Genomic DNA, 13,024 nt, shown 5'->3' with positions numbered 1-13,024 from the left:
TCTTTTATTGCTGTATTTTGCATAGATTAGATCTTTTCTACTTGCTTATTGTATATTTCCTTACATAATTTATCCTCAAATGCTTGACTAATTACTGCAGTTTGTGTATTTGAATATAATATGTAGGATTTCTAATCTTTTCTTAATTGGAAGCCCTTTAATTAAATATTACTATCCATAAAATTCAAATTTTATTGCATAAGAAACATATATATATATTTACATCATCTAAAATTCGTGTGATTCGTACTAATACAGAAGATTCTAATAGTATAGTCGTTTCATTAAATAAGAAAGAATATTAGGCTAATTATATTTTTTATAGATAGATTTTGTTTGCATTTGAGAATTACTCACATTTTATTTCTTAGTGATAAAATATTTTCATTATCGTAATAATTTATCTATAATTGCATGATATGTTAATCGCATTCTGGAGATACTAAAATACATGTAATGTGTTTGACATATTATACTACATATATATCTTTGTGTTTAAAATAAGGTAAATAGGGAATATTTTATTCAGAATTCAATAAGACTGGATCAGATATCTGGAATAAATCGTAGAATTCTTAAATTTTTTTGTAACTATTCTAATATGCCATAAGCTTCATTTTGTACATATCTTGTAGTAGCAATGAATAAAAATCATAGCAAATATGCACTTACTTTTGCCATCGATCGCATACGATGTTATGTACCGTCTGTCGGCAAAAACTCTCACATTTGAAAAGATAATATCTATTAGATATAATAAACACGTGTCTTTTAAAAAATTATCCAAATGAATATAGAAAAGAAGAGGTAAGCATTTAATATTTATAAAACACATTTATATATGCATATGTATAATTTTTAAACTTTTAAATCTTATAGATCCGTACATACGCCTAGTTATCAGCGTGTAGTATATACACGAAGTTACATTTGTATTTTGTGATATTTCCTGATTTAAAATAAGTTTATCAATATGCTTCATCTATATAATATACAACTATATAAAATATATAAATGAAACAGATTTTTTATATTATGATAAAGAAACAAAAATTCTGTCGAAGAATTTCGTAATACAATTATAGTTTCTTTCATCGTTTCTTACATTTGTTTTCATTACACATATAATTTATATTAATAATACTAAAATTGAATTAATAATCTAAGAAGATATTTTATACTAATAAATCAAGTCAAATTTTACATTTTGCCACAGTATCATAGAAAGTTTTGCATATAATTTTGATACTTTTTAGCAATTATGCTTTCTATCAATAGTTTTAAATTTACGAATGCCATATGCACGAAATTTGGAATTATTAATTTTGTTAGCATGATAGTACTGTACTAATTTGAAAGTATTTTGTTATTAACGGTTTAATAAAGTTCACACATTCCATTTTCACTATCTATTGTAGGTACATAGAATATTTTCTTTAACATTGTTTTTTATCACTTCAAAATAATGCATTTGTATCATATATGGATTTTTAAAGTGAGAGGTTTTTTTAAATTTGGAACAAAAAGAATTCACATTGTGACAGCAGTATTTTCAATTAATAGAACAAGAAAAATATATGTACAGGGTAATCTTTTGCTATATTTAAATTTTATTTTTGATAAGATTATTGCAGTTAACTGAATTTTCAAATTCTATGATTTTATGACCAGTAAATGTAAAAATACATATCTCTTTTGACTTTGGATATTTTGAAATGTTTTTTGATACATTATTATACACTATATGTCAATTTCTTGAATTCAATATAGATTATGTTTGAATAATTGATTATATTTTCTTGATACAATACATTTTAATATGTTTGATTAAAAATTATGAAATTTTATTAAAACTAACATCTGAGTCAGTTACAAATATTTACAAATCATTTAAGATAGTATGAAAAATATTAAACTTTTCACAGAGCGAGAGAATGAAGGGATACGTCAAGATACCATCATAGTAGCAATTACATTAGCACTTCACAATGCTTGACATTTTATTTTCAGTGAGAGTTTTTCCAGTCCGACAGCCTTTTTGATGCAAACCATATCAAAATTTGGGTAAGTTTGTGCAAGTGACGTGACAAAAATTATGCTTATAGCTCAATACAGCTTTGGGTCGTTTATTAAAGGAAGCTGATCATATCATACGTTCGCATATATCCATACTTTTCGTTTGGTTTTGCTTTTGTGTTCATGGTCATTATATATGTATTATTATAATACGAATTAATATAAAAAAGTAAAATGAGCGAGTGAATTTAAAATAAATGAAGAGAATTAAAAAAAAAAGCAATTATGCTGAAACATATGTTTTACTAAATAAACATAGTAAACCTAATAATTATTAAATACAAATAAATATAACTAATGTAAATAATAAAAATAATAAGATAAACGTTTAAAATAACAATTAATTGGGAGATTTATTGTTAATATGAAGAAATAACAACAGCGAAACGTTGGTTTGACTAATTGTTTTACCTTGCATGAAACATAACAATACAGTGATCAAAGAGAAAGGGCAACTTTCCGATATCTTTGGGTATTTATATGCAAGAATATTTTATTTCTAATAGTTATTGAATCATTATTAAATCGTGGGCATGCGTATATATTTTTTCAGAAAAAGGCAAGCAAAGATGCAGAAAGAGTTGGAAGATGCGGCTCGTGACACACGACCTGTTAGTCCCGATAGATCCAGTTTAAAAGAAGGAATCTCTGGTCTTCCTACTGCGGTCCCAACAAAAGTATCCGTCACGTTTGTACGTTGACAAAACTTTAATTTATGAAATACTTTATATTACGCTATTACTGTGGAAATTCTAGTACAAATGTTTATTAATTCGTTGTAACACGAAAATGCATGTTTTGTATGACAAAATAAGAAAGTTGTTGGATGCAAACTCGATGCTTGATATTTGCAAAATTTGTCACGAACAATTACACGAGCATTCTGTTTTTATGTTACTCCTGCATTAATATTATTAATAATCATACAATGATTTTAAATGTCCAATTAAACATTCTCAGACTATTGAAAAAGAATTGGAACCACGTAATGCATCAGAAATGATTTGAATACGTGGTACATTTATAAATCGAATACTTAAAGTATTTTTTAAAAAGATATGACATATATTTATATATATATATTTTTATAGAGAGAAGAATTATTTATACTGCAAACTTATGTCATTTATTCTTTGCAACCTTATCAAGATTTAAAAAGTTATTATTCAAAAGAAATTGTTTTTTTCTTTTCTTAAAAAAGAAACTAAATTGGTATTAATTGCATACCACTTTTTAATTAGAAAATATTGTCATATTGACGTGCATATGCAACATTCGTTTTCGTTTAATGAATTTACATGTCTTATATAGATATAATTTATCCACATATTATGTATCTACAAATCAACGAAAAATAAATACACTATTTTTATTACTTTTTATAAGCAGATTAGCTGTTAAAAGATCTAGTTTCTTTCAAAAATAGGTAGAGCAGACAATATGTATTTATATGGATCTTTTACAAATAGTTATTCTGACAGTGTTAATAAGTTTTCTCTATATAACAATGTGATTTCATAGAAAAAATATCGATCACTATATTTACTAAAATTAGGTATCAGGATAATATCGATTGCTTTAAGTTAGCTCCTTGTGTCTAGAACAATAAGCTACTTAATGGGAATATACTTAGTTATTGAATACATATATTATTACTGTTTATAGATCTTGTATTTCTCATTTATGCATGTTATGTTACTAGAATATTAATGTACGTGTTATTATACGATTATGTATTTTAGCGGTGTTTACAATCACATAAAGTCTATTTTTGTTATATTCTATTTGGGTATATGTAAGAAATATGTATTATTTATAGTATAGACAGGTTAAATATATTACAATGTCATGTTATTTAAGTTAGTTAAGTATGTTTGTTCTCCATTTAAAAATATATCAAGGTGTTAGTATATAGTACAGTAAAAACTACAATTTAAATTATTATATTATTTAAAAGGGGAAAAATGATGTGGCTATTAAAACTGTTTTGTAATGTATCTATATGCTTTACTTTAATACCATTTATACTACGATTTTAAATGAGAACACACAGTGTAATTCGCAAATGATAGTTTATCAATACAATTTGTTCTAATAAAAATTGTATGAATTTTTGAACCATTTTGCATTTAGTTTTAACGAGTATGGACTGTCTATTATATAAATAGCATCGAAGTTTAATGTGTTGTATTTAGTTACATATTTTCAATACTAAAGCATTTTACATGGAATATATTATTATATTTATACAGAAAGAAATTGATAGAATGCGCGATTTATGCATGAAACCTGTAATACATTTATTTCGATATTTATAAATGTAATGCATTTTGCTATTAGTAGGATTTTATTTTATATTTTTTCATATTCTACGACCTGTTTATCGAATATTACATTCATTGGACATTGCTATTAATGATAGAAAAATTTCTATTAATAAAAGCAATGATAATGAAATTCATAGTTAAATAATATTAGTTTTGTTAGTTTTCAAATGTTCAATATTTTTAAGTATTTCCGCCGTTTTGTCAGCATTTTCAAAAGAAAAAAAGAATATTTTATATATTAGTAACTGCTTTAGATAGAAGTTTCTTATAAAAAGTAGCAGTCTTATAAATTTTTAAGTCCTCGCGATTTGGTAAACGGTTTAGGTAATGTAAATAAGGTTTTATACAGGGTTTTATGAAATATTAAACGATAATGATCTTCCGGAAACAAATTTGTACTTTAAACACTTTGTTGTAATACAAGTTGACAACATAATTACAATCCGATACGCTTGTTATTATTAATTACTGCCTCATGCATGCATCTAAAAGTTTTCAAAATTTATACGTCAAGTGTTTAATAACCCTTACAGACTGCACACGACGGAGAAGTTTATGCCGTAAAATGGTCTCCCGCCGAGAGGATGCTTGCCACCGGTGGAGCTGACAGGAAGGTGAAGCTTTGGAATATCTCAAAAGGTGATTAAGTGAAACAAAATCGTACTATTAGAACGGTCGTCTATTATTTAAATGTTCGTCACGGAACGCGCGTCACAGATAAACGAGCGATTAATCAAGGTAAACGATTCTTTGAACGGCCCCTGCTACGCAAATATTGCGTCCAAGCATCGAGATCCCCATGTGTATAATCTATTTAGTGGTCCCGCTATTATTCAAATTTGTAACAAGCTGCAATAGATCGCGTAAATTATTACACCACTCTCGTTTCAGTCACAAGTCTCACTGGGTTTATCGCTCGGATTCGTTGAACGTCACAAGAGTCCAGAATTAAACGCGGTAATGTCAAACAGTAGGGATGCCTCGTTGCATTAACCGCTCTCGAAGCCAATGTGAAATTGGAAACTTTGAAAATTTAAATAATCAATCATAATGCCTGTTGTTGTACGATTCTGTCACAGTAATTTAGCATCACCTTAATATCTATCAAATTTCCTTACTTTAACGAGGTTACGCAGGCCAATCAAGCGATACGAAAGTCACTTTAAAATTTCATTAAAACTTGCTATAATAGGCCAATTAAAACTTTGTTACCATCTTTTGTTCATGAATACGTGCTTTGGTGATTTCCCTTTCACACAACAAAGAGCCAACTGTAGGATGTAATCAGTGTTCGCCACGCGCTATTACGATAATTAATTTTATTAAAAAATTTCAAAAACATTTTAGAATGATATTTATATGCAGCTATACATACATACCAGTTTTACTCTGTGATGAGTTCTATCGTGCTTTATTATCAAGTTTATTGACGGTTATTATAATAAGATGATCTAAGTATTAGAAGAGTAAGCAAAAATAGGTAGGTGCCACGCGAATAGGAAGAGGAGATGACGCGCAAGGCGAAGCGTATCGCGACATGTTCTCAAAAGGTTCTTTTCTCTTCACTGTCTGAATGAAGTATGTTAACGAATCAACAGGTTACTTGCGATGCGTTAGTGGATGGCCGAGCCACAACCAGGCGTTTATTAAAGTCCTGTCCGCCGCTAGAAACGTTTTCTCTGCTATGGTCGAATGATCACACGTGCTATAACATGCTTAAATGTAATCTCCGCGCCATGTTGCAAATTGGATGAAACATCCGTCCTTATTGTTCGGGTTATATCCGCTTAGCCGGTCACTTCGATGGCTTCTCTCGTAATCTTCGACTTTTGCTTCTCTCCACATTTCTATACCGCTTTATCTTTCATTTTTAATTCATTTCGATTTTCTTCGTTTCTTTTATTCCACTCAATGACCATCACTGTTTCCATTGAATTTCGTAGTTTGATTGATTCGATCGGTTAGGAGGCAAAAGATATGATTTGAAAAGAGATTAATAGCAGATAGGAAAACGAATGGTATCGGAAATAATCGATGTAGAAGCAATAAATTACAAACAATTCAAATTAGCTGTATTCGTTACAAATTTAGATTTATGATAAATATTACGTTTCAGGTATGTCAGAGAGTAAAGGAGTACTTATTGGCAGTAACGCTGGGGTGATGTGCGTCGATTTCGATTCTACGGGAACGCTGATGCTTGCAGCGTCGAACGACTACGCCAGCCGGGTGTGGACCGTCAATGACTTCCGGCTAAAGGTAAGTGGAAAAGTTTGCATGCAGCTGATCTTGCAAAAATATGTAGCTTCTATTTTACTCATCGAGCAATCGTTGATGTACTTCGTTCTTTTCCATGTAGCAATTTTTGTATTCAAATAGCGTATGCTACATAGATTTTGTTTATATATGTGTTTGAATATTATTTAAATATAATTTGTTCGAAGTCGGGTAATGAATAATTTCAGAAGTAGAATGGTGAAAATATAAATAGAGAAATGTTCGTTCGTAATTTTCAATTTCTTTTTTCTATAATATTAAATTTAAGAATCTATTTCTTCTACTTTGAATCATTATATTTCAAATGTTTATATTATAATCTAAAGTAAATTGAATTTAATATTGTCTCATATCTGTAATAATAATGCGTGGTTCGCGGAATATAAAATCCTTATACCTATCAATAATATTATCATTGCAAAATGTTTATCGCATCAATCGATTGTCAATATCGTTTCATACTGCGACAGATTTTAATTATAAATTAACATATCGCGATAGACGAATGATCACACAAAATCACGTAAAAGCACATAAATTATTACCGAATTATTATGACAATGCGGATATATTAAAACAGCAGACCTTATTTTTATTTATCGTTGTATATATATCACGCTACATTGAGGAATAAAGAAAGATTTCCATGAAAAAGGAGTAAATGACAAAGAAAGCACGATAATGAGACGTTCTCCTACGTTCTCCTTATGAAAATATGATTGGCTCCGTAGTGTGTCCTAGTGTATAAACAGATGCTTAGCAAAACGCGCATTAAATTACAGAGCTATTCCAAGGCGAGATGGTCTGTGAATCTGCCAGTACTAGAATATGAAATTTATCGTCACCTTTCTGGACGACCTATTATGCCGCGTTTCATGTAAATCTGCTGTTGAGAGATCGTAAAGCTAATGACGATTCGCAAAAACTATTCCAACAGAATCGTTCTGTGAAATCATTCGAAGGATCTTCAACGCCACCCTTGTCTCCTTGAAATAGGCTACACTTCTTGGATGCTTCCATAATCTTTCACAAAAGAATAATACTGTCTCCTTTCGTCGATGATGTCGATATTCTCTCATCTAAAGTTTGTCCTAGTTTCGTTCCCTACCGACTCTTCATATTGGTAAGGAACTGAAAGTTTTGTGGTTACCTTCCTCGCGTGTACTATCTTCCTCTTTGTGCTTGCTTCGTCAGATCTCGTTAAAAGGAAAGAAGTCATCTGTTGAATGATTTTTGTTTTTTACATGTTCAGCGGAGCTTCTTGCGTTGAGATGAAAGACATGCGTATACGTTGAGCACGTAGATACATAGTTTTTATGAAAAGCATCAATTGCTTTTAGACTCGGATACCATATATGTAATTGTATTTTTGCTATTATATGTTGTTATTTTGATGAAATCGTGAAGATTGCGTGTCTACGGTGACGTCGTAGAATAACTTCTGACGACTATCGTGAAGTTTATAAGCTGGTTTGAGATGGAGAAAAAGATTTAGCGTGGAGACTGCTGTGTTATTGTTCAAGGTTTTTATCACACTTTGATGTCCTCTTATTTTCCATACTCGGAAGGAGTATGATACCAGAAATGGTACCGGTTAACGTGTTATTGTAGGCAAAATATTTACTTGTACGATATTCTTATCGGAATGATTGAATATCGATATAAATTGTAAAATGACGCAAGGAACGCATATATTATTCTTATTCTAGGCTAAAGTATTCTTTCTTCAAAAGTTTCCTAGTATTTCCAATTATTATACGAGGTACTATATTTCAAAATAAATAAATCAAAGTTATGAGTTGTTTAAATACAACGCTATAAATAACTATTTATCTATAAAGATATGTAAAAGTAGTCTAAAAAGAATTAGCATAAATTCAGAAACTTTATAGTACGTACAACAAACATGGACAAGTACTTATCTGTCTAGCAAATTATTTTCACAAGAACCTAGAACTTTTACACAACCTATCGTTTCTTTTCCAGGATAACGCGTTAAACAAAGAATCGAATTTGTCTGTGTTGAACAATCATACGGAGGACTTAGTCGTGGACGTAGTCGACAATATGTAAGCGTGTAACAAGCGCGAGCGTATCTACGAAAGGTAGATTGGACGATAGCGTGACTTTACAATTCCATGACATACTTCATAGTGCGTTTCTAAAATGCATTGTAAGGTTTCAGGCTGCTTGCTATGCGGTAATATCGCCGTTTATAGCTGTGGCGTTGCCGATGGAATACAATGTGTAATATATCTGTATGAAGGACGGTCGGTGTATTGTTCGCGTATCGTTGGACATGTTAAATGTGATTATTCGTCGCCCTCGGATCGTGACTGTTATATACGGGTATTTCATCCGCTCGGAGGTCTTCCTCTCGTTTCTCTTCCCTTCAAGCCCCCTTTTTTCACTGTTCACCCGACGCATTTTTTCCTGGCGTCTTGTTCTCGGAGCAAGTCGCGTTGAGAATCCACTCAGCAGCGGCAGTTTCATTCTAAAGATTGGCGGCCAATGGCGCGTAAACTTACGAGAAAACACGCGAACTGTGAGGGATTCGAGGCGTAGCCAAGCCACTCTCGGCTATTCACGATGAAAGGTGCGAGAACTGACCGCTTGATGTTTATTCTCCTCTACTTCGTCTCCAACGGTCTACAATGTTTCTCAGACGTTATTCTCGGAACAGGAACCCTTGATCAATTTCCTTACGTAGCGAGCCAATGTTTCTTACTGCTATTCTCGGTGAAGTTGACTCGTATCAACGCATATGTAAGTACGCCTCTCGTTCTGTAAATTATAGTTCCTTTTATTCAGTTTCTCGTCTCGGCGACGCGACGCGTTCAGGAAATGCGTACGCATAACATTTACTTTCACATCGATTATTCAAAGTCAGTCGGTGAAAAAGTAGTTAGAAAAAGCAGGCGCAATTACGGAATTTCAGTATTTTCTCTAGGAACGAATCGCTTCTGTAAGACGCAGGATCATTCGCGGATAGATTTTATTCGAGCGGGTATAATAGATGCGATGGAATTCATGAATAAAGTTTTTCCCTTAATCATAGAAGTACCTTTACTTTTCTCTCGGTTTTTTCTTTCTATTTGCTCACAGTGCTTTTTCTAACAAGGGAAAGAGAGATGGAAATGGATAGAGAAAGAAAAAGAGTTTCTCACAGCAACGGTAAAATTGAAAGCCATGGGTTATCACCCATTTCTTTCTTTCCCTCTCTATTCCGATCTTCATGGCGGTTTGGATGGTCTCTTCCTTTTTTTGGTCGCTGACCTCGCTTCCTAAATTTTATATTTCTCGCTAGGACCCTTGTTTGTCACCCTCCTGGCAGGGAAACGATGCGTTAAACGAATATCGATGGTATTGGAGGGTACCTGGTCAGAGCGATAATGGACTCAATTTCGCGGCAGTAGGGCGCCAGTCGTTTGGATTTCTCACGTCCCGACACGGTATCGATTCTCTGGCGAAGCCCTCAGTGATTTCCTGGTCGTTCACCATTGTGAAATCGCCATACCTTTTACACTTTTCTCCAATAGAGGTGCAAGCTCTCGCGTTCCTTTTCATGTCCTGTTCTTTGTTCACGATTGTAAATAACAGCCACGTAACAATAACACGAATACCCCTTAATTCTCAAATTGCCACTAACTATAAAAGCATTTGTACTTGAATCATGCATTGTCAAAAATTGAGTGGTACGTTTGGGTAGAATTCTTATTCGTGTGTTAATATGTGAATTATTTTTAATAGACGAAAGAACTTTTTCTCCTTTTAATTATTACTAGCGATGCAATGGAATATACCAATTTATAGAGTAATTTGTTTTCTTCGATAAAAGAAATTTAACACCTATGGGAAATTTTACCATATTAAATATGGATCCCATCAAACTTTATAATATAATTCTACTTTACTGTACAGAGTAATACATTTTATACCTCACTATAAAATGTATTATATATATAAAGCAAATTGAATAAAATTCTATATGCGTATAAAATTCTGCTATATTAAATATAAATCCTCTGTTTTATAATATAATTCTGGATTTTATATTCTTCCAAATATTCTTTGAGGAGAGGTTTTAATTTATAGTTTTCACTAAATGTGGGTGATTTTTCTTATAATTCTGTAAAACAACGACATATGAATTTTAAGTCTTTCATTTACGCTGTTAAGAAGAAGCGTATACAGGAAGCACGTAAAGATGCAGACGAATAATTAAGACTAATCAAGTTAATAAGTAATGCCATCGAACATGCTCCTTTACAATTGGTTTTAATTATTCGAGACGTACTTTACTATTGAGTTTTATCCAACTTAAATATGGTATTTAAGGCACGTATCTAATACGAACCAAAAGACAGGCATACTTTACTACTTGCCTATACACTTCCGCAATTAACTGATGACTAAGTTCTAACGAGGCTTGGCTCGTTGATTGCTGCTTTATGTCTCGATTTCCTTTTGGCTGGAACACATGAGTTTTTTGTTTGATCGTTGCTAGGCTCTGATCGCCGATATAAAATATATCCTTGTACAGAGTGAAGCTATAACGTCGTGCACTTGAAATATTTTCCCTTCTATCTTTAGAGATACCAAGGAAGTATTCGTTTTGGAAGCTGCATGGTGTTAAGATACTATAATACGCTGATAATAAACTTTTTTCTCCGGAAATGTATCAGAAAAGTTACTTCAATTTTCTTAAATAACACGTTATGTCTCTTTTTTCCAATGTCGGTGCAATGGCTGTCATTTAGAAAATTTTAATGAATCATAACGCAAGGTCATTAAATATCAAAGAAAAGAGTAAAATACAGATCTTCATGTTGTGAGAGCTGCTGAAGGTACTGTTCACTTCCATCAATGCAAAATTACAATCATTGAATCTCGGAAGCATTTATTTTGTCTGTTTGATTGTATTATGTGCTGCAATGATTTTGCTATTCGCTACTTTTTGCGTAATACACTTGCAATTACTTGGAGAATATTTTCCAATAGAACAATTATTATTTCTTTCTTTTTTATATGTAATGATCTTACACTGCATCTTTGAAGCTATAAATCCAAAGACGACTTATTGTATCAGGAATAAGAGAATATGACGTGATATTTAACAAAAGCAGATAAAATTGGATCACTTGTATCTATGAAAATATTATCACTGGCATTCTGTGATATTTATGAACCTATAATATGCATTTCTACAATATAATACCTTCTCATGTCTCAAAGAATAACGGAAATATTGCACGCAATAATAAATTTTTAGCTGAAAGATTATGCTAATTATTTAGCATTTACATTATATGTTTAACTAAATTTTAACACCTTAACAAGTGTAATGAGTTCTGAATAATACAGATGACAGGTGAAGCAATGGAATAACTTCATTTCTCTTAATCTTCACGATGAAAAGGTAAAAATGATTTTAGAGAGGTAGATGGAAATTAGACAAATGTTCATATTCAAGTCGAAAAGAAAAAGAAGAAAAAAGATGGGTAAACCGGTTCGACTAAAGCTGAAGCGTTAATTCAGGAAACACGAAGGTGCTCTCAGGCGTCATCCAGTAATTTCAGGGTAACACGGTGGGCACTGGGTACCACGATGGTAGTCCCCTTCGTTCAAAGGCATTACTTTCAAGCCGAGCTCAGTAATTACCTTGCAAAATTACCGCATTTACATCCCTAATAGGAATAGGTGGATATAGGTAGGAATGTCAGGTACGCTGCGGGAATATCACGGAGGGAGAAAAAAAAGTACAGGGAATTAATCTAAACACTGGCTTTGCGGTGTCCTTGCGCCGCGTGTTGAAGAGAACGAACCGTTTCTCGTTGTTTCCTCCTGGCATTTTTATTTTCCGTTGCTCATCGATGGGGCTACAAGGAGCGGGTGGCTATCAGTTTTATCGAATTAAGGCCGGATTGCACGTAATACCTATTAAATCCCAACGGTACATGCGGAGAATCCATGTGGCCAGACGCTGCCTCCCATCTTTTATTGATTTATTTCTAGATGATTGCAAATTTCTAGCGGAATTAACGTTTACCTTCTGCCTCGTTTATCTAGCAATTCCATTTATGGAAGGCTGGAAAAATGTTCGGTATCAGTTGCTCGCTTTAAGGTGTTCGTTTTTCGATATATGTACATTGGATTTTTAGTTCGTTTAAAACAATCTATTATTCTTCGATATTTTTATTGTGAAACATATATTATGAATTATTTCGGAATAATATAGTATTAGATATTTTTGGCAAATAGTTGAGAAATTAAGAAAGGACGATGATAATTTGTGCAGCAAATTTTTATGTATTTATTTTTATGTATTAATTTGTATGTTCAAG

General features: G+C 32.0%; 1 protein-coding gene across 2 annotated transcripts in view; it reads left to right on the top strand.

Moving 5' to 3' along the window:
* Positions 1-13,024, top strand: part of LOC122570831 (autophagy-related protein 16-1) — a 606,503-nt gene that overhangs the window by 1,689 nt on the left and 591,790 nt on the right. The window contains exons 5-8 of one of the 2 annotated variants that reach the window (XM_043733702.1): positions 2,011-2,064; positions 2,630-2,768; positions 4,937-5,042; positions 6,520-6,662. In XM_043733702.1, the coding sequence (XP_043589637.1) occupies positions 2,011-2,064; positions 2,630-2,768; positions 4,937-5,042; positions 6,520-6,662 (442 nt within the window). The remainder of the gene's footprint in view (positions 1-2,010; positions 2,065-2,629; positions 2,769-4,936; positions 5,043-6,519; positions 6,663-13,024) is intronic. The other variant, XM_043733703.1, reaches the window with a different exon arrangement.

This window comes from Bombus pyrosoma, linkage group LG9, assembly GCF_014825855.1.
Source record: "Bombus pyrosoma isolate SC7728 linkage group LG9, ASM1482585v1, whole genome shotgun sequence".
NCBI lineage: Eukaryota > Metazoa > Arthropoda > Insecta > Hymenoptera > Apidae > Bombus > Bombus pyrosoma.
The sequence above is the reverse complement of the archived record's forward strand: the minus strand, read 5'-3'. Positions and strand labels throughout refer to the sequence as shown.